The sequence below is a fragment of the Euprymna scolopes genome, chromosome 29, assembly GCF_053919585.1.
Source record: "Euprymna scolopes isolate OS-2025 chromosome 29, ASM5391958v1, whole genome shotgun sequence".
Lineage (NCBI taxonomy): Eukaryota > Metazoa > Mollusca > Cephalopoda > Sepiida > Sepiolidae > Euprymna > Euprymna scolopes.
The window spans coordinates 74,776,086-74,798,680 of NC_136510.1; the positions used below are offsets into that span (position 1 = coordinate 74,776,086).

The 22,595-nt window shown below is 32.8% G+C and overlaps 1 protein-coding gene and 1 pseudogene across 2 annotated transcripts in view; both read left to right on the forward strand.

Moving 5' to 3' along the window:
- The window catches only part of LOC145252726 (large ribosomal subunit protein uL1m-like), an 82,578-nt gene extending 61,138 nt beyond the window's left edge, over positions 1-21,440 (forward strand). Inside the window, exons 1-9 of one of the 2 annotated variants that reach the window (XM_080112581.1) lie at positions 8,406-8,541; positions 10,650-10,812; positions 16,707-16,923; positions 18,377-18,466; positions 19,257-19,328; positions 19,416-19,536; positions 20,815-20,927; positions 21,021-21,102; positions 21,195-21,440. In XM_080112581.1, coding sequence (XP_079968707.1) covers positions 16,780-16,923; positions 18,377-18,466; positions 19,257-19,328; positions 19,416-19,536; positions 20,815-20,927; positions 21,021-21,102; positions 21,195-21,364 — 792 coding nt within the window. In that variant the 5' untranslated portion in view covers positions 8,406-8,541; positions 10,650-10,812; positions 16,707-16,779 and the 3' untranslated portion in view covers positions 21,365-21,440. Of the gene's footprint in view, positions 1-8,405; positions 8,542-10,649; positions 10,813-16,706; positions 16,924-18,376; positions 18,467-19,256; positions 19,329-19,415; positions 19,537-20,814; positions 20,928-21,020; positions 21,103-21,194 lie in introns of those variants that run through there. The other variant, XM_080112580.1, reaches the window with a different exon arrangement.
- Positions 12,888-13,059, forward strand: LOC145253055 (U2 spliceosomal RNA; annotated as a pseudogene).
- Positions 21,441-22,595: the final 1,155 nt, after the last annotated feature.

The window sequence follows — 22,595 nt, forward strand, 5'->3', positions numbered from 1 at the left end:
AAAATCCTGGTATGATGATGATGATTGTTTTTTTGTTTTTTTTATAACATATCAACCCCTTTTGGATTATCTTATGCCGAATCTGATACTTTTGGAGAACAGTTTTTATACTTCAAGTTCTTTATATCTTTAAATATTTATTCATGGTGTTTGGTTTGATTATTTTGTTTTACAGCGTAACTTTCCAGGCCATTTAATTCCAAAATCCGGTCACTTTGGAATCTTAGGTTATATAAAAATGTAAACTTTGGTCAAAATCGGACTTCCTCCTTTAATCGGATTTTTTTGATTATCGATTTTTGATACTTATCAGACGCATTCTGATATAAAACCTACGTAAGAACACTCCCAGACACATCAAATATGTTCATTTGAAATTTAAAAAATCGGCCCAGTTGTTTCCCAGTGCTTAGGAAATGAACTCGCATGCGCACACACACACACACACACACACACACACACACACACACACACACACACACACACACACACACAGTTCCTTTTTATATATATACTTTTTGTTTTACGTAAGCATTTAAATGTCCCTACACATATATAGCATGTTTCGATCAGCCAGTTACATTTAAATGCTTAAAACTAATAAAAAGTATATCTTGCCCTACTTTGGTATTGGGCACTCTTGTAGGAAGCTCGTTAAATTCATTGTTAAATCAACTCTGAAAAATATTAACCTGGAATAGGCGAGTTGAAATATTAAATTAGTAGCACTCAACTAAATAATTTAAATATGTATATATATATATGGTAGCTTTCTTCAGTCTTGACAGACTATACATACCCACTGTAAGGATGCCTGTGCATGAAATTTTTGTGGCAAGTGTTGTACAATCTCGAACTACATCTCTCTTGAGATGCTGAGATAAATAGAGAGCACATACAGTGCCTAGAATTCCTAAATGGTCACCCATCTGGTACTAGCCAGGATCCACGTTGATCAACTTTGGTCATCTGATGAGAACCAGTGTGTCAACGGCATGCATATATATATATATATATATATATATATATATATATATATATATATATATATATATATATATATATATATATATATATGAGGTGCCTTCAATAAGTTTCCAAACTTTTTTTGTACAAGCATTTAAAATTGTCGTAGACTCTTGAAAATTCAGTATATTACTACTATACATCTTATGAGGTGACCAATTTTTATGATTTCAGGTTCAAATGAACAGTTACAGTAAAAATTGGCATACACCCTACTAAAGCCTGATTGTCACAGCTGGTGAATTTCAAAAATGCAGTCTTGACTTGAGGACAATTTAGAAGAATGATATGCAACAAAATTGTGTTTTAAACTTGGAAAAAATGCCACAGAAACGTATGGAGTGCTTCAGACGGCTTTTGGACCATCTTGCATGAACTGAGCATCAGTTTTTGAATGGCATAAGAGGTTCAAGGAAAGCAGGAAGTCTGTGAGGGATGATGAGAGGTTTGGGAGGAGTAAGGTAGTCATCAGAGTTGATTGGCCAAATAAAGAATTTCATAGATAAGACCGTCGTGTGTCTATATAGACAATAAGTGCACTGTTTGATACCAGAGTGGGAACTGTGCACATAATTATTCATGAGAAACTGAAGATGCGGAAGATTTGTGTGAAATTTGTCCCAAAGGTGTTTAGCAAAGGTCACAGACCAAGATGGGTATCAAGACAATTCCTCACCCTCCCTATAGTCCAGACTTTGCTCCCTGTGACTTTTGGTTATTCCCTAAGCTCAAGGAAAACCTTAGAGGCTGTCGTTATAAGACAATTGAGGTGATGAAAGAGACTGTGATGAGAGTTATTGACATGCTCACACAAAAATGGACTTCCATGGAGCCTTCCAGAAATTGTTGGAATGGAGTAAGTGAGGAGATTACTTCAAAGGGGGACGAGTTTCATGTGTTGTGTAATATCAACAAAAGTGCCCATATGAAAAAATCTGGAAACTTATTGAAAGCACCTTTGTGTGTGTGTGTGTGTGTGTGTGTGTGTGTGTGTATGTATATATATATATATATATATATATATACATATAAAAGAAAACCCAAACTAAGATGGATATTTTCTTGTTTATATATATATATATATATATAATTCCACACCAGACATGCAAAAAACTAAATCTATAAGCCCACCCACAAAAATGTATTCCCTTATAGAGAGAGTGAGGGAGGGCAGGAATTGCACTTTGATGTTTAATCACTGAAGATAAAAGCATTTTCCATTCCTCCACAGACATTCCAATAACAAGTCATATTTTTATTTATAAAATCATTTGTAAGACACAAGATGAATCTGATTCACAATGTAAACATGTCCCGTGTGGGTGCAGTCCAAACCGGCAGATGAATCCTATCACCCCACCACCACCACCACCACCACCATCACACACACGTGTACATGGACTTCTTACCCCCCACCTCCAACCACCCAAAACGGAAGAAAGAAAAAAGGAAGTACATCATCCCTGATTTCCATCAAACCATTCAGTCCATTTGACTCCACCCATTATTACACAAGCCATTCTTACTTTTGGACATTTAAGGACTCGAGAATTAAGAAAGAAAAATCTAGAAGTTTTTTTGTGTTTTTTGTAAATTTGTAGATTAACATCCTCAGTTAACTATCCTCCCCCCCCAAAAAAAAAAGAGATTCTACTTTTTAGTAGAATTACGTGTGGAAAACTTGGTGGTAAGAAAAACATAACAGAGTCATTCTAGCTTTTAAAATGAATTGTTCAAAGTCTGTAAAACCAAATGTAATGACTTAAAAAAGTAGGAAAAATTTAATTTTCCATAAAAAAAAAAAATGGTTAACTGTCCTAATTGGACCAGAAATTAGAAAGCATTTTACAATTAATTTATATACAAAATTGATCCTTCACTCGAAATTATAAAATGTTTGTACCTTTAATTTTTCTGTCAAAAAATCAGGTACTGCACTATTCAGGATGTTTACACATAATCTTAAAAAAAAAAAAAATAGTAGAATCTCTTGGGATAGGGGAATTTAGCTAAGGGCTTAATCTAGAACAATAGCATTTTTTGGTTCAAAAATTGAAATATTAAATTATAAGTGAAGTCAATGGTATCTACTGAATTCCCGTGTCACAGTAATGAAAATATCCAAAAATTATGAAAAACGATGAGGTAGAAAATAAATTAATGAAAACAGTTTCCAGAAGACAATTAGTGAAAATTGAATTTTGCAAAAAAAGAAAACTGGACAGTTTCAATTGTAACAAAAACGGAGGTAAATATTTTCTAAAAACTGAAAATCTTTGTCTAATCTAACAAAACCGAAAATTCCAAAAAGAATGGCCAACCTAACTCTAACCTCTGTTCTATCGATGAAATGTTGCATCCCTATTTTATTTGTAAAATTTACCTATTTAACAGGTATTTTTATGGAAAATGCTCTGACGAACACTAAGCCTGTGTACCACCATTGATGTAAATGCTCTTGACTAACCAGACAAGCAGCAAAGTTCCACCCTGTACAATGTAGAGATTCCTAGATGCCAGAAGCCTTCTACTCAAATAGTTTCTTCTTTGAACAGCTAGACTTTGGAATTTCTTTCTGGTTTCTTGCTTCCCCAACTGTACTGACATACAGAAGTTTTTTGTTTTTTTTTACATGGAGCTCACCACTTATCAAGGCCCAGAAGCCACTCGGGGATAAAGGTTATCGTGTATACAGTAATCAATGGGATAGTATCGTAGTAATCATTAGTATTGGAGATTTGATAAAGTGTCTTACTTAAGGGGGCGGTTCATCAGGAATTTGTTAATGTTGGACTTGAAGACCTCCAAGTTGTAGTCAGGTGGGTAACAGGCAAACGGAAGAGAGTTCCACAGGCGTGCAGTTCTAAGAAAGAAGCTTTGTTCATGGAATCTACGTTTTGATTTAGGCACAGATAAAGAGTGGGGAAAATTATTGACAGTAGTTTCAGCTAGACGGGTGTTTATCGTGAAAGATTGGCGAGAGGGGACCAGAGATTGGAGCTCAGACGAGTTCAATTGTAATGTGAACAGACATTTTGCTGCTCAGCTCCCAACATAGTATCCTTGCAAATTTTGTCCAAAATAATAGCCTGGCACTGTGCCTTGTTTGAATTGAAAAAGTAATAAAAAAAATAAGGACTTGGTTAAAGATAGGTTAGTTTGGAAGTTAATTACTTAAACCTTTCCAATACATGCCAACATGTTAAACAGACGTTAAACCGGAGCCATCACATGGAAGTTGAAATAGAAGTAAAATAAAATTGTAGAAAGAACACCACCATATGAAGCCAAGGAAACTGAATGTGAAATAAATTTCATAAACTTCACCACACTCCATGAAACACGCACACATGTATACAAGCACACACACACACACACACACACACACACACACACACACAACACACAACACACACACACACACACAACACACACACACACAAATATGATAGGATCAGCTTCGTCTGATACTGCATAAAATAATTGTAAAGGGTCAAGGAGTATGGAAAAACAGGAGCGAAAGCACTAACCAAACCTCCACTGGAAGGGTACAGATAGTAATGGGATTTGCCACTCAGATCCCAGAAAAAACTAATGGTTGCCAGTGAGAAATCAATGGTAAGCGAATGCTGCGATAATGCTAAATCATTTTGCAGTGGTTATCGAAAGAGGCGGAGAGTATTGAAAATCTGAGAGATACTTGCTCTCACTCAGACTCCAGGGTACACCACCGGTTATTGTCAGTGAATAATCGCTGATAATGATGGTCTGTGTGAGAATTCCTAGTGAGTTGATAATAATACTCAACTCCAAAAAGAGGAAGTGTAAACGTCAATCCTTTGCACATGCGACGCTTAATTGTTCATAAGGTGTGTCCAGGAAGTGGACCCCTACACATATTGTAAGGTCACCCCTTTCAGCCGGTTTGGGGCCACACCTTTTTCTCATGTTAATTGATGAAATACATAACTTTTATTTCAAATAGGATTTCTTTATTTGATATTTGAAAAACAAGTTAAAAAACAAAACATAATTCCTTAAAACAAAATATGAAAATATGGTTGCTAATTTTTTTTAAACTTCTATTTTCTATTTAAGTACTTGGCAAATATTTAAATAATATACATAAAAATAAACAGAGAAAACCAATTGTAAAATCGTAAATAATATTTGCGATTTTACAATTTTTTTCTTTTCGTTTTATTTTTTTATTTTTTTACTTCCCCATCTGGCATCAATTGAAATGGATTGCTCTCGTCTTGGGGAGGCTCCATGTTTTGACAAGCTTTTGGGTTTGACCCTTACTCCTGATCTGAAATGGAACACGTACATGAGGTCTGTTGCCAAGGACGCTGGGAAAATGGTGGGATCCTTCTACCGCTCCAGAAGATATCTCAATACTGATGCAATTCTCTATCTGTATAAAAGCCAAGTACGTCAAAGGATGGAGTACTGATGCCACACCTGGGCAGGAGCTGCTAAAAACAGCCTATCCTGCCTTGACAGAGTACAAAATAGACTTTGTGGCTTAGTGGGGCTGCCCTTTTCTCTTCCCAGCAGCCTCTCTCCCACAGAAGACACATTGCGAGCCCGTCTTTGTTTTATCGTTATTTCCATGGCAAGTGCTCCAATCTCTCGTCCCCCCTCGCCAATCTTTCACGAGAAATATCCGTCTGGCTGAAACTACTGTCAATAATTTTCCCCACTCTTTATCTGTGCCTAAATCAAAACGTAGATTCCATGAATAATGCTTCTTTCTCAGAAGTGCACGACTGTGGAACTCTCTTCCGTTTGTCTGTTTCCCACCTGACTACAACTTGGATGTCTTCAAGTTCAACATAAACAAATTCCTGACAAACCGCCCTCTATCAAAAGACACTCTATCAAATCTCCAATACTAATTATTACTACAATACTATGCAATAACCCTTATCCCTGAGTGGCCTCCGAGCCTTGATAAGTTGTGACCTCCATGTAAAAAAAAAAAAAAAAAAAAAATAGAATTAGCGTTAACGAAGGCAGTTAGACACGAGATTTTTTTTTTTTTTTAATATGGGAAAAATCTAAAAATCTAAAAGAGGCACTTTGATTGAGATAGAAAAAAAAATAGATTACCTCAGTCTAGAAGGATTTCTTATTCGCTGGATATTTTTGAAAGTAAGCAATAAATAAAAAGAAACCAAAAAGAAAAAGATCGTAAAATCAGCAAATATTAGAAGCAGATTATTTCGTACTCGTACAGTTTAGTCAAGACATTAAAAAATGAAAATATCGAAAAAAGTTTAAATTGTATGTATCCGTTATGGAACGAAGTTCTCTGAAAAAAAAATTTCACTTAATTTCATCAAGTAGTTTTTTCTTTTTTACAGCGAAAAAACAATTTGTTATGATACCGAGCAAAATGTTCGATTTAGCTAGTATTAAAGATAGGAAAGGCGGAAGGGGTGTCAGCGCTTTAACTGGAGTTATCTCCCTTTGTTATTTCTAAAATTCAAACAAAATTTTTTTATAAATTCAAAATGGTCGCCTTCAACCAAGACCGTCTTAAAAGACAAGACTTTATAACGAAGGCCACGCTTCAACGCGCTCTCATAAAAACATGTTTTTCCGCTGTAAAAAAAAAAAAAAAAAAAAAAAAAAACAACAGAAAAAAACTACTTGATGAAATTAAGTGAAATTTTTTTTCCGGAGAACTTCGTTCTATAACAGATACATACCATTTAAACTTTTTTCGATATTTTCATTTTTCAAAGCGAGTTTTTTTGTTTTTTTTTAATCCATTTCAGAGGTTTAACTTGAGTTACACATGAAACAAATACTTGATTGTGATTGATAGCGGACACAAAACTGCTGTCGCTTTCCGTCAAAAATGAAAATATAAAAACAAATGGGTCTGAAACATTTGTAAACAGTAAACACATAGTTATTTCCCTTGCATTAAAAAACTCATCCTATTTAACATCACAAGGGAGATAACTCTTGTTTTCACCACTTGACCAATTGTGGTTTCACAAAAGTTTCCTCCTTTGAAATACATAAAACGTTAAATGCAACCAAGCCAAGACGTGGAGGTCTTTTTTTTTTTTTTTTTTTTTTTTTCTTAATACTTTAAGGTGGCAACAATATATTTCTTGGGCATTTTTTTAGTTTACCGACCCCTCGGCATTTACCTTTAATTTGTCGACTTTTAAAGGTTTTCGTGTACGCTGAGAACGAATATCGCATTTATTTTATCCATATTTGAAGACATTCAGTATCCAACGTAATCCTTATCATTTTTGCTGGCGGCCATACGCCAAAAAGAGCCAAACAGAGCCCAAAAAACCCCACCAAAAGATGGCCCCCATTCGGCTTCAATGCCGAAATACCTCCCCCCCCCCACACGCCCTTCCGGATATTTTTCCGCTTCCCGATATCGAAACGGACAATCTTTTTTTCACTTTCTTAATTACATTAATTTTTTCACTTTCTTAATTATATTCATTTTTTTAACTTTCTTACTAAAATGCGCGCACGTGCGAAGTTACTTGACGTTTCACAGGGTGCATGAATACATGGCGGACATTTTAAATGACAAGAAATATTTTTCATAAAATAAAGTTTTCACTTCATTTAAGAGTAAAAATATTGCTGTCAGTAAGTTTTCACGGTGGTTTACAAAAGCATTTTATGTTTTTCGTTCTTTTTTTTTTGAGGGGGGGTATTCAATTATAGAATTTGTATCGTTTAACAGGTGCTAAACGTGTTAAATGACAGGTGCTAAACGTGTTAAATGACAGGTGCTAAACGTGTTAAATGACAGGTGCTAAACGTGTTAAATGACAGGTGCTAAACGTGTTAAATGACAGGTGCTAAACGTGTTAAATGACAGGTGCTAAACGTGTTAAATGACAGGTGCTAAACGTGTTAAATGACAGGTGCTAAACGTGTTAAATGACAGGTGCTAAACGTGTTAAATGACAGGTGCTAAACGTGTTAAATGACAGGTGCTAAACGTGTTAAATGACAGGTGCTAAACGTGTTAAATGACAGGTGCTAAACGTATTAAATGACAGGTGCTAAACGTGTTAAATGACAGGTGCTAAACGTGTTAAATGACAGGTGCTAAACGTGTTAAATGACAGGTGCTAAACGTGTTAAATGACAGGTGCTAAACGTGTTAAATGACAGGTGCTAAACGTGTTAAATGACAGGTGCTAAACGTGTTAAATGACAGGTGCTAAACGTGTTAAATGACAGGTGCTAAACGTGTTAAATGACAGGTGCTAAACGTGTTAAAGTTCTATAATTGAATACCCCCCCCAAAAAAAGAACGAAAAAGATAAAATATGCTTTTTTATAAACCGCTCGTGAAAACTTAATTTTTTTTTTTTTTTTAGATCAATTAAAAGTGGTTAATACCATGCAAACCGTAAATTTGCGATGGATTTGATTACCAAATTTGTGGCCAGCAACATCGAATATCCCTAAAAAAAAAAAAAAAAATTAGTGGTCGGTGTTCTGTTGTAGCGAAAGGTAATATTTACCTTTAAATTTATTTTAATAAATATTATTTTAAATATTGTTTTTAATTTGTGGTATTTTCTTTACGTTCTTTCCTTTCGCTCAAGATTTCTTGGAATTTACCCCTTCCCCACCAATAAACCTTACTTTTTTTCACACCAATGCCGGTGGGGGGGGGGAGGGGGGATTCCAGTTACATGTGGCATATTTAGCTTCTTTTTGTGTTTTTTTTTTATTGGAAAACAAGATGGCCGCCATTAAAAATGATAAGGATTATGTTGGATACTGAATGTCTTCAAATATGGATAACTGCGTGTTTGTGCAAAAAAACAAAAAACAAAATGCGATATTCGTTCTCAGCGTACCCGAAAACCTTTAAAAGTCGACAAATTAAAGTTAAATGCCGAGGGGTCGGTAAACTAAAAATTTACTTATTTCTTGTAATAAAGAACGTTCTAAGTCTAAAATTCCAACTTTTGTTTTTTATTTATGAATTTCGCCAAATGTTATAATTTCCATTGTAAATGAGATTGCCTTTTTAGAATTCTTTTTTTTTTTTTTCATTTTTTTGTTTTATGTTTCTTGCAATGTAAAAGTTATTTTCCTTTAACTGGCTAATAAAAATATTGTCTTAATTTCCATTTCAATTATTTGAAAAAAAAAATCTAAAATATAAGTTGAGATAAAAAGAAATAACACGTTTAAGAAATGTAGTATTATTAAAATCTTTATTAAAATCACTTGTTGAAAACAAATTTCTCTTTTGATATAAAAAATTACAATTAAAACTGTTTTTTTTTTTTTGTTATTACAAAAAAAAGACCCCATAGTTTTATGCGCTCCAATATCTTTGGAGTCGTACCCACTCTCATGTTTTCATGCAGAATGAGCATCTTTACAAATAGGTCACAATTTATCAGTTTTTTTTTAAAATAAAATCCGTCAACATTGGCAATTATGACCCAACAGGTGATGGGTATATCTAAGTAAATATATATATATTTGTGTGTGTGTGTGTGAGAGAGAGGGGGGGTGTAACTAATAGTAAGTAACTGTTTTTTTTTTCTAAAAAATATATAATTCTTTACTTCTTTAGAAGTAAACAAATTAATTTTTAGTTATGCAAAAAGAATTTCATAACAGATATTTCAGTTTATAAATTTTCAAATAAAATTAAAGTGGAAACAAATGATGGTAATGGCTGTGACCTAATGGGTCACAGGTGTGTATGTGTGTGTGTGTGTGTGTGTGTATATATATATATATACTGAAAATTATGGAAATCATATTCTAACATAATGAAAAAAAGGGAAAACCAAAATCTGTGTAACAATAGATGTATGTATGTGAGTGTTTAACCGATAAACTATTTACTGGTCACATAAAACTGAAATTAACAGGAAATAGTAATCATACACGAAGGATGATTTATAACGAGTAAAATCTTTGTTTGGATGAATTACACGTCTGCAAGTTGAAATGCAAAATGTTCATTTAAACGTGCTAACATACCTTTTTTTTAGTTTTACGCATGTGCAAATTTATTTATAGTCGTCATAGTCATAGCTTGAAGTTGTTTGGATTTTAAATTGGATTAACTCAAACAGTAAAGAATGTGGCTGAAATATTAAATGAGGGAATGTGGCTGAAATATTAAATGAGGGAATGTGGCTGAAATATTAAATGAGGGAATGTGGCTGAAATATTAAATGAGGGAATGTGGCTGAAATATTAAATGAGGAAATGTGGCTGAAGTGTTTTGATTCTGATTCTAGCTGATGACACATAAGTCATGTTTTTCTAACTTTTGAAATTAGTACTATATACTGGGTACAATATAATATTCAATAAAGAATTGGCTTTGTAATAAATACTAAATCTGCATGAATTTAAATATATTTAAGCATATTTTATGAACGACCTTGCTGCTCATAAAATACTGCTATATATATTCTGCTGTGTTTATTTTATCATCCTGAGGAAGTCTTGAAATAAAAAAACGTTGCTGAATATATAAATAATTTTGTTTTTTTTCTTTTTCATTTTTTCCATATATATGAGAAAGCGAAAATAATAAATTTTATCCTCTCCAACGATTATCTCCCTTTTTTTCTTTTCAGTGCTTGGTAACGGCCGTTTCTTAAACCTTCCAGTAATTAATGCTGGTCTGAAAAAGTTGGATGTTGTTTCCGTCCAACAAGTTTGCTACAAAAAATCCAGGATCCGATTAAAGGAACAAAAAGCTGGCAAAGAAAAAACCTATGTTTTTCAACGGAAAAAAAGGTCAGCACTCTTTTTATAACGTCGCGTTCTTGGCGTAAAACTTTAATGAAGTTTCATCATAAATCGATATCTGTTCTTGGTTAAGTGAGGTTTGAATAACTGATCATCATCGTAACAACTAGAAGAATCCTATGGAAATCCCTCGGTTGCTTACCTACCATCTTCTCTTTGTACCATACAAATCATCTAATTACATATTTCAAAAATAAGTAAAATGAACCTTATCCCTTTTTAATTTGTCTAAATATTGTAACAGATTAAGCCATTTTAAAATAAATTAAAATTATTTAACAATTCGTTGTATTAAAAGAAAGCAAAGAAAATGTTGAAAAAAAAAAAAAACTGTTTCAGTCGAGAGGATGATAGAATTTTTGTCATAGTTTTTTCGATTTTAGAACAATTCATTTTGAAATGAGGAAAAATTAAAGTTTTTCTTAAAAAGAAACATTAGCTATTTCTCAGTTACGTTTTGCATTTCATCTTTGGTGACCGAACGGGCTCATCTTTTTCAAATGGGTGTGAAAGGTGATAACATACACCCACAAAATGCATTTGCATCTCATTAAATGTTAGAGAACATCAAAATAAACGATTTCCTTTTTTCAAATCAAAAGAATGCAAAGAATACGTTGAGGATGACAGAATTTTGGTTTTGACATTCAATTTTAGAACAATTCCTTTTGAAATGGATAAAATTTTTTATTTTGACAAACAGTGATATTAGTTATTTCTCATCCTTGGTGATCAAATGATCTCATTTTTCCAAATAGGTGTGAAAATGGTAAACGCACATAGGAATGCAAAATACCTTAGCTTATTATCATTTAACGGCTCGCATCGATGCCGAATGTCCGCTCGATCTCGACATAGGTTATTTTGTGTACAACATGGAGCCACCGTTCCCCAGGGAAGAAAGAATGATTTTCCTGGTGATCCTGGCAGTAGCGCGCATGGTGATTTGGATCATGCACCTCAAGTTGGTCCACGAAGGGACATCTGTTCCGGATCGGGATCTGATCGTTTACTTTAAACATTTGCTTAAAGTAAAGATCATTTACATTTTATTTTATTTTTTAAGCAAAGGCTATGGAGTAACATTTTTGTCCACCGATTTATCAGAGAGGGACCTATGTTTTCAATGTGTCCGTCTGTCTGTTAGTTCAGATGATTGATGGATAACCGTCCATTAGTTTTTCCTGAAATTTTTTCCCAAATTATATTGTAATATATAAATGTGCATAGTAAAAAAAATTTTTTTTTTTTTTTTTTCGAAAAACCCTGTTTTGCCTGCAGGGGCTCAAAAGGGGTAAAAAAAATGACCAAAAATTACACATTTTGTCCCGTAACATTTGATCCATCCATTAGATTTTTCTGAAACTTACCCAAAATGTGGAGGGCATTGTTCTTAATATAAATTCAGTATGGGACCCTGGCAAAAGTCTGGTTTGCGTCTCACGGAGATTTTTTGTGCTGAAAATGCCCTTTCTTCTGGCGCATTTCTCATATTTCTCGACAAAAACTTGATATGTCTATGTAGTGGTTTCCCATGTTGCTGAATGTAAATATACATGTGTTAAGGTGTGAAACTGCATTGTTTGTCCATTGTCACTGGTATTCAGCATTCCAATTGGCTCATTCAGGGGTCAAAAATGTACCAAAATTGGAAAAAATGACACTTTTTGCCCCATAAATTTTTACCTATCCATTACATTTTTCTGAAACTTGTCCAAAATGCGCAGGGCATTGTTCTTAATATAAATTCAGTATGGATGACCCTAGCAAAATTCTGCTTTGCGTCCTCTGGGGACTTTTAGTGCTAAAAATGCCCTTTTTTTTCATATTTCTCAATAAAAAACTTGATATGTATATCTATATAGTGCTCTCCCATGTTGCTGAATTCAAATATACATGTGTTACGGTGTAAAACTGCATAGTTTGTCCATTGTCACTGGTATTCAGCATTCCAAAGGGCTCATAAGAGGTTAAAAATGTACCAAAATTGCAAATAATGACACTTTTTGCCCCATAAATTTTTACCTATCCATTAGACTTTTCTGAAACTTGTCCAAAATGTAACTTTTCCTTGGCCATATGGCTAAGATCAAAGTGTAGTATCTGTTCTTAACCGATGCTGCACTTGTTTGTAACTAATAAGTAAATCTGTTACGGACTGACCGAAAGAGAATAGTTTTTTTTTTAAATGCATACCACAGAATAGTTTTTTTAGTCATGTGCAAGCAACTCTATAAGTCACTCAGTCGGTCGGTCTGTCCGTAACACATGTACTTTTTATTTCTTTTTATGTTTATTTTACCACTATTTATTGGTTTTCGGGGTTCCTGAATACAAAAATAACGTTTCAAATTCCCTAAATCAAATAATTTTTGTGATATAAAATGGGGGATCACTTTTCTGTATTAATTTAATGTAAAATGATCACCCCACTTTACAACCAGTAAGTCTTAAAGCCATTCAAGCCATTCAAGTCATTCTCCAGATCATTCAAGTTGTTTTTGAAGGATTCCAGTTATTTTTTAAGCGTTCAAGTCATTCAATTCATTCTTAAGTTCATTAAAGTCATTCTAAGTCATTTACTTTTTATTTATTTAAATCATTTCAGCCCATTTTTCGGTCATTTTAGTTTATCGTTAAGAATTTCATGTCAATCCTACATTTACACATTCATTCATTACACGAGAGCACGCGATTAATGGCTATCGGCCTTGTTTTATTTCAAAATACATTTTTATGTCATCTACATATTTCAGTACTGTGGCAATTCTTTAAGTTGGTACTACGTCATTAATATATGCAACAAACAGAAGACGACTAAGAACACATCCCTGTGTTACACCAGATGACATCGCATACAATGAAGAATGCTATCCTAGAACTGTTACTCTTTTTTTGACTGAGGATGTAGGATTTCAACCCATTAATTAGATCATCCTTCACAGCCATTGTAGAGTTTTGCCATAAGCCTTTTGTGTGCTAAAGAATTAAGTCAAAATAAATGAACCTATCCATTTATAAACTATTATCAGTGGTCCATGTGATGTTCTCAAGAAATTTGATAAGCTGATCCCAATAACTGGTTAGGAATAATTCTGAATTGCGAGGGCCGTATGAGGCTTTAAGAGCTCCAAGGTATTTCTCTGAAACTGCTCCATAGTGGCACCATTTTTAAGGTAGAACTAAAAGAAGCTTGTAAAGCAACCCATTGTGCATGATGCTATTCAAGGCGTTTGATATGTCAAGAGTTATTGCTCTAAAAACAGAGCCTTCATCAAGAGATTAGCTGATTTTATGTATTACAATAGCACATCAGCAGTTGATTTTACAGGATGAAATCCGTATTGCTTGTAGCTTGTTTTTCTGAGTTGGGTGAGGATTTATTAGTCAAGCAATTTACTAATGACACGTATAAGACTGATCAGTCCCTACTGAGATGCAGAGGACTTATCATGAGTTTATTTGGGGAAAAGTATAAAGTTTTCCAAACATTTCTCTTTTAAGCAAAAGTTGTATAAATTGTCTTACAATAGGAACAAATTCCAGTGATGACTCCTTTAGCACAATGACGAGAATGTTGTCAGGACTAGTTGCCTTACTTACATCAAGGTATCTAATAAGTTTGACAGTCATGGACTGCTATATGGATATCATTAAGAGTGTTTAGTAATGGGGGAAATTGCAGGAGTTTTTGGCAAAGTTCTTTGTGAAAACTTTGGCTTTATCCGATGCTGAGGTCACGTCAGCATCTGTTACTGATGAATGAAATTGATGTCTTACATTTGTTCAGTATCTTGTTATTTTCCAAAATTTGTGTGAGCCAGTAATTCTTATTTTAGCAGATTGGGCTTAGGATACTTTCGCATTTCTAATAAGTCATCATTTGCAGACAATTTAAAACTGAGGATTCAAGACATCTATTACGTTGGCAAAGATTGAAGTAGTGATTTCTATGGGTTACATCACCACCACACTTGAGTGAACCATGGCTGGCTATTTGGTCTTCGTCAGAATTTATAGACAATATGAACAGCTATGTTTAGCATTGTTGGAGGTGATACATGCTTTTTTTGAAAATACAATGTCAAAGAATTGGTTGTTGAGTACATTTTGTGATGGAAACGGACATCAGCGATCTTCATAAGCTTAGATTTGATCTTGATAGAAACAAGCGAGTGATCTAAAATGTTGTCTATAAAAACATCAGACACAAATGATGATTAAAGGTCATGTTACATAAGGAAAAGTAAAGGAACCACCACAGAATGCATAAATGAATGGCAGAATTTTTTTTTTCACTTAGCATTCTAGCTCCCCAGAGCAGTTATTAAACCATGGATTGAAAATCTATGGAACTGAAGACGTGATGTATTTCAATAACACAGAAATGAATGGTGGGAAATTTTAATGATCACTTGACCCTTGAGTTGTTAATGGCGTCATTTTTTAAACATTGTTCAATAGATTAATCAAATTAACCATTATTTCTGATATTATATAAAGAGGTTTGAAATATCAGTAGATATATTTAGGTTTCTGTATATACATAACTATATATATATATATATATATATATAACTACTTCATTTACTCACATAAATTTAATATACGAAAGTATAGATTTATGCGTAAACTTAAGTATTTACTTCAAAAGTGCTCAATACGTAGGTAGAGCTAGTTAGTAATTTATAAAATATATATATATGGCGATTAAGCTACACTGAATATTCTGCATTTCATCCACCATAGGATTCGTCAGAATATTCAGTGTAGCTTAATCGCCATATATATTTTATACATTACTATATATATATATATATATATATATATATATATATATATATATATATATATTGATCACCAGTGGTTACGTCAACATGTGTTTAACAGTTAAGGGACTGTTCACAACACATACGGATTGCAAAACATTGAAGGGGACAATACCTTCTCATCCGATAAGTTCCATTCAGCTGGTTCTGGGTCAACTTGTTTGGATGATCGGACCTGGAATAAAGATCTTCAACATCTCCAAAGAAAAAGACCAACACAGAAATCACTGCTAAAATATTTACACTTTTTATTCTCGGTAGTTTTTTTCTTCTCCAAGTTAGAAGCATCGTTCTTATTCACATTTCCAGTCTGTTGGATTCGACCTACCTCCTTATCTTGTCAGCTCCAAAAAGCCAACTCTTCTAACTCAATCTCCACGTCATCTTAAATGCCTCTATGTCAGATTGCTACAGGTCAAACCTATTTTGAAATTATTAATAAAATTGTTATTAATTTTATTGTTCTAAAACCTATTTTATTTATACTATTTCTCTAAACATTATTTTTTTTTTAGTTTATATAAACTTTTATTTCAACTAAAACTGAATTTCAAACAACCAATTTATCACTGGCTAGCAAGGTTATATGATATCGTCCAGCACTGCTTAGGCTTCACAGAGTGGTTTTAGCTTTGGGGTAACTGAGAAACTTAATAGTATCACACCTGCAAAGTTGAAAGTGAAAATGATCTAGCCTTCTACCTGTCCAAGTACTATGTATGGAGCATAGTTGATAAAGACGTTAGCAAGCAATTTGATAACAACAAAGAATCCCTAAGTGTCCATAGTTTGTGTAATCTATAGTTTCTTTGTTCCACTTTTTCTCTGAAACTAATGGGCCAATCTCAGTGAGATTTTGTATGGACCCTTATTATAAGGTGCAGAAAACTAATTATTAAGGTATCCGATGCACAGTTAGAAGTCAACAGAATGAAAAAAATTCAAGAAAGCACTCTTTTTGCTGCTTTCTAAACTTCAATATTTACTTCATAAACTTATTTGCATCTGCATTAAACTATTTGCCAAAACTTTCATTTTCTCGTTTTCTGTCAGCCAATTAAAACCATTTATAGAAAAGGAAGAATCTCCAGAATTTCTTGCACGAAAACCATATGACAACATCTGGATGCATAAATATTATCCAAGACCGAAGTACACATTAGAAGTAGCTGTTGCCAAACACAAAGAATACGCTGATCCCATGATGCTCGACAACATGGACGGTTTACTTTATGCAGATATGCACATCAATATGAAGACCAAGAAAAAGGTAATTTTTTTTTTTTTTATCTAAGATGTAAAGATTGCTGTAATGGTTAAACAATAAAAAAGATGCATTAACTATATATCTATATTATATTTCTTTTAGTCTGTGTGTCCATTAAACTACTGGGCCAATCTGGCCAAAATTTTCTATGGATCTTTATATGGTGCAGTGAATGAAGTATTATGGTCTCTCTTCGTTGCACAGTTGGGATTAATAGAGTTTATTTAGTATTTAATGCAAAAATTTAACCATATTCAACCATCAATTAAGCATAAAGCACTCATTCTAAGTCAACAGGCCTTAATTTTTGCTTGATATTGATGGGTAAAAAGTGTAATATATATATATAACAAATGTTTGTTTATTTAAAAAGAAAATATCTGCGTTGAATTGACTTCTTAAACTTACATTTTCAATTCATATATATACGCACATGCATACAGTAACAAGTAGCTATGCAAGGCAACAGACTAATAAAAATAAGGGCAGAAACATTAAAGCTGAATCGATACATGTCAATCAATTCATTTGACCATATTTGTTTGGTAAAAATAATCTTCACTGAACAGAAGTCAAGATTTTATACAACATGGAAGATAATCAAAGAAGTAGATGAAAGAGGAGAGGGAGGAACAGAAGTTGTTTGTAGTGAGTTAAATACATAAGGAGAAAATGGAGATGAAAGGGAACAGATGGCATTATCCAGATGCATGAGGGAAAGCGAAGCAAAGGACGGATGATTGGAAGTGTTAGGAAAAATAAAAACATGTTTGTATAAAATGGAGTTCTGTTTAGTAATGCTTATTTTTGTTGTCAAATGAATTATTTTGGCAAACGAATTGACTGAAATATTTTGTTTGCACTCTTGTTAGTTTGTTGATTTGCTTATCCATTTTGTTGATAAAATATATCTAAAAATAAGTTGAGATAGAAAATCAATTATTGAAGAAAAAAACAAAAAAATCTAAAATTTGAAATGTTATCTCCCTTGATATAACTGCCAACTTTAAAGTAAAAACGGACTGTTTTTTGTTTTTTACCTATTCACATAGAACTAAAATTGTACCTATTTACTATGCCTCCCCACGGGACAGAGTTAGACACCAGGGTCGTTTTTTAACGTGGAGAAAAGGTACAAAAATAAAAATTGTCTCAGTCGTGAAGTACCTCTCCTCCACCGAAAGAGAACAAGAAATAGAAGTGTAGCATCTGAAGAACAGATACTACACTTTGATCATAAAATTCTTATTTAAAAAAAAAAAAAAAATTTTTTTTCTCTTCAAAGTGCATATTAACATAAAAATTAATTGTTCAATCGTCTTGGAAAGCGTACATTAAAAATGGCATATTTGTTTATAATGCTAATGGAAGCACATTCTATTTTTGTTAACAATAATGAAAAGAAAAAGAAAAAATAATCTATGAAAATCTAAATATTTTTTTATTTTATTTTCAGACTAAATTCTTGTCAAGTGTCAAGAGTATAATTTTATATCCTCAAACATTTGATGCTGGACCAAAACCACGCTGTATTGTATTATCAAAGGTAAGTGTGTGTCTGTGTGTATAAATATTTTTCTGTGCCAACACCCAAGTTATGTTTTAGGAAGTTTATTTCTGTTTTTAGCCTAGTATCTGCATTGTGTGATCAATTGTCACAAAGCTGGGCCAGATTATTGGAACTAATTAGATTTAATTTGAGATATTTGGATCATTTTTGGTGATAACTTCAGTCTTGTTCATCATAGAGGCTTGATACTTGTTCCATATTGTAGCCAGTGAAGTATCCGATTTTTGACCATGAAAAAGTTAGTTATGGTCAAAATTTTAAGAATTTCAACTTCCGATGTATGGGTCTAAAGCTTATAAGTAATCACTATGCAAAATCTCGACCTGATCAGAAAAATAGTTTGAGTGACATGGCATAACTTTAAGTAGTAAGATTTGAATAAGGCGTTAACTTATCCTTACTGTTGTGCAGTGTTGAGATACAAATTTGAAAAAAAATGAATAAAAACGATTCTATAGCGATCAAATATATAAAATAATTTATATAACAATTTTACAACTGAACTATGAATGAGGGATTAGTTGTCTGTCATTTTTATTCTGAATTTTAGTTTTTGTAATCTACTTAGCTACAGATCAATCATGCTTCGAACTGTCTCTTGGCAAGGGAGATAATTTTAGAGAACAAGAGTTTTCTCCCTTTTAATAAACTATTTATGGCTTTATCCACCTGAACTTTGTTAGAGGTAGGTAGTGTTAGGTACTCCCCCCCCCCCCCCATCCTCTGTGTAATTGCGATTCAACAATTTATTTTTTTTTTACTCTAGAATCCTGAAGATGTTGACAAAGCTCTTGCTGCCGGTGCCATCTATGCGGGAGGAAGTGAACTTTTAACACAGGTCAGTGAACAGTTTTTAAAGCTTTAAACTAGGTTTATTTTTTAAATAAATTTCTAAATAGATGTGTTGATTTTTTTTTTTTTGTAGCTGAAAACTGAAATGATAAAACAAAGCATGTACGACCATGTTTTGTGTACGCCTGAAATGTTTCTTGAATTGCTGCCTTTAAGATCCATCTTGAAAGATAAATACCCCAATAAGAAAAAAGGTAAACTATTTTCTTTACTTGTGATTTTAAGCAATTTTATCATTGATGCAGACTTCTCCCATTCAAAATTGACGTTTGCACTTAGCCATGATGAAAGAATAGGTAGTTGCTAAATTATTTACAATTCATTTGTATGCCATATCGATTCCTTGGACACAATTCTATTTCCAACATTGCAATCAATCACATCTCCTAAATGGTAAAGCAATACTTGTAATGAGAGTGTTCATGAGGAAAGCAAAGACATCACAAATATGGAAGTGTAATTACACAAAAAACACGAAGAGGCGAAACATCTAAGTTGTTTAACTGTAGGCCAACAGTTAATTTCATAACCCGAAGACTTCCTGTGTTAGATTTTGTATTTCACACCGTTTCAATTGGTAGGAGGCGCAAGATGCTAACTCATATGTAGCAATATTTTTTTTTCTTTATTGCTTGACAGTTGCTAACTTGTTGGCAATTTTGAACCAAAATTCTTTAGAGAATCTTAATTTATTTTTCTATTATGTAAATACATGAAAAGGCAATTTGTGTCTTAGCTTTGTTTCCTATTGACTCTAAAACGGTTGGGACGATTTTTTAAAAAGTTTTACAGAAATGTACTTAGTGTCTGGGAGTGTTTTGTATGAAATGCAATAAGTACAAAAAAAAAATCTGATGAAAAAAGGAAGTCTGATTTTGATCAAAATTAACACCTTTATACAGCCTAACATCACAAGTGCATTTGAGAAATTCTATACACAAGCAGAATGGCTGGTGTATAAAATTAACAGTAGATTCTCTGCAGTGCAATGTAGACTATACAATGTATTGTGGACAGAGTCACTGCCGGTGGGGGGGGGCATGTGAAACATTCTCTCAGTGCAATGACAATAGAAGTGTGGTACTCCTAGTATATATATTTACACAAGATGAAAAACTCAAACAGCTATATATATATATATATATATGAAGTTTTTATTTTATTTATCTTTTTTTCATTATATTGGTTCTGCATATGCAATAATATTGTCAATACTTAAAAGAATAACTTTGAAATATTTGTTCATAAAAAAATTCAAAAGATAAATTTCTATAAAAATGTACCCCCCCCCCATTACATTAATACATACAATAGCTTTTATACCGTGTTTATAAACAAACTTAATAAATATTAATTCTTTAAAATTTTGGTTTCAAGCAGCAAACTTTAATCGTGATCTGGAAAAACCATTTAGTTATATTTGTCGACGAAGGTGTTAAGTAGACGTTAAAAAAAATTAATTTTCTTTTCAGGAAGTATAAGTGCTGATGTTGAGAATATGTTGAATTATTTCATGTCTGGTGTTGCTTATGAATCCAAAAAGCAATACGAAGATGTTAGTAGTTTACAAGTTCCATTTGGACAAGTAAGTAAATATTTCTTTAAAAAAAAAAAATCTTTGATATATAATCCCCCCCCCCTCCTCATTACAATTAAAAATAATGTTTGTTTGTTTCAGCTGAAAATGAGTGAAGATGATTTATTGGAGAATTTCCAGGCATTGGTTGGCAAACTGTGCGAAGGACGAAGTGAAAAACTTGGTACGAAAATTTTGGTTTCATAAATTTCTTACAAAAGAATCAACCATTTTCTATTTGAAAGTTTTGAGGGTTTTTTTTCCTCCTTTTTTTAGGTCCGTTTATTATCGACATCGAAATCATTGCGCCACCTTCGGTTGAGAAATTCAAATTAGCAGCAGAACTTTATGTGCCAGGATATGATGTTGAGCCCGAGGAAGAAGAGGAAGCAGTAGAAAATGAAGATGAGGAAGTCATGACAAAGAGAAATGTACTGAAAAGATGATTTCTATTTTACACTTTTTGAATTAGTGGCCGAATAAAATATTAAATTATAACTCAACAGTTGTTGAATAATAAAATCGAATGTGTTGAGTTATTTTTAAAAATTTTAAATTGTGAACAGAAAAGTATTGAGAAATTGTTTCAAAGATTACAATCAATTTATGATTCTAAAACTTATGTTTGATTCTCATTACAATTTTAATCAAAATCCGTTATATCATTTTGATGATTCTAGAAAATGTCTGGAATTAATGCTGAAGGGGTCTTAAGAATAAAGTGAAATTAAGGTGATCTTATTGCTAGAATTTAATGCAAATCTAACATTTTTCAATTTTCAAGTCCGACGTTGTGCTCATAATGCTCCTAAAACTTTAAAATACTCCAAAACTGAAATTTGGGAAATATTTGTTAAATTTTCACAAAAGGGCTTTCATCTCTTTTTGCATTAAACTAAATATAGTCCACATTATCCACCCTTATGATTAGCAGCAGTGTTTCAAAATTCATTCTCTTGACCATTAATAAATAATATACTTTACAAATAAATGGTTTTGTATAGTAAAAAAAAAAAATGCTTATTTTTTTTTTCATCAGGTCAGATTTTTGACCTATATAAATTTCTATGTCCTCAAATTACAGAGCTAAAATCTCACAATTTTCTGTAACAATGAACATCACTCATAATTTTAGATTATACATCAAGATCATGTTCTTTTGAGTAACAGTTGTTTACATCTTTCAAATCCACACAGACTTATGATTTTTCTGCTCCTTCTCAACCATTGGCACATGAAATGCTTTGAACTGTTTCAATCCTTTTTTTGCAAGCTTTGCATACTTTGTGAGAAGCCCACGACTTATTCCAAACTATGCTTAAATAAAACGATTTTTTACAGAACCGATAAAGATAATTCAAGCATTTCTGATTTGATGTTTCAGTTTTACTGCACAACTGGTTGACATGAATAAAAATTGCTTTGCTTACCTGCAACAAATTCAAGAGTTAAAAAAATAACTATCAATTGAAATTTCTAATAAAATGTACATCAAGCTGAAAGAATTATATTAACTATTTTTTCCTTACACAACAGGAAATCAGGAATCTCATGAAAAATGTGCCTCACATGCTAAAGAGCTGCTCCTGCTAACAGAACTTTCTAATGAAAATATCAACATATACAATTTAGCTTAAATGTGATTCAAATAAAGCTATCAATTCTCTTGCTTAAAAG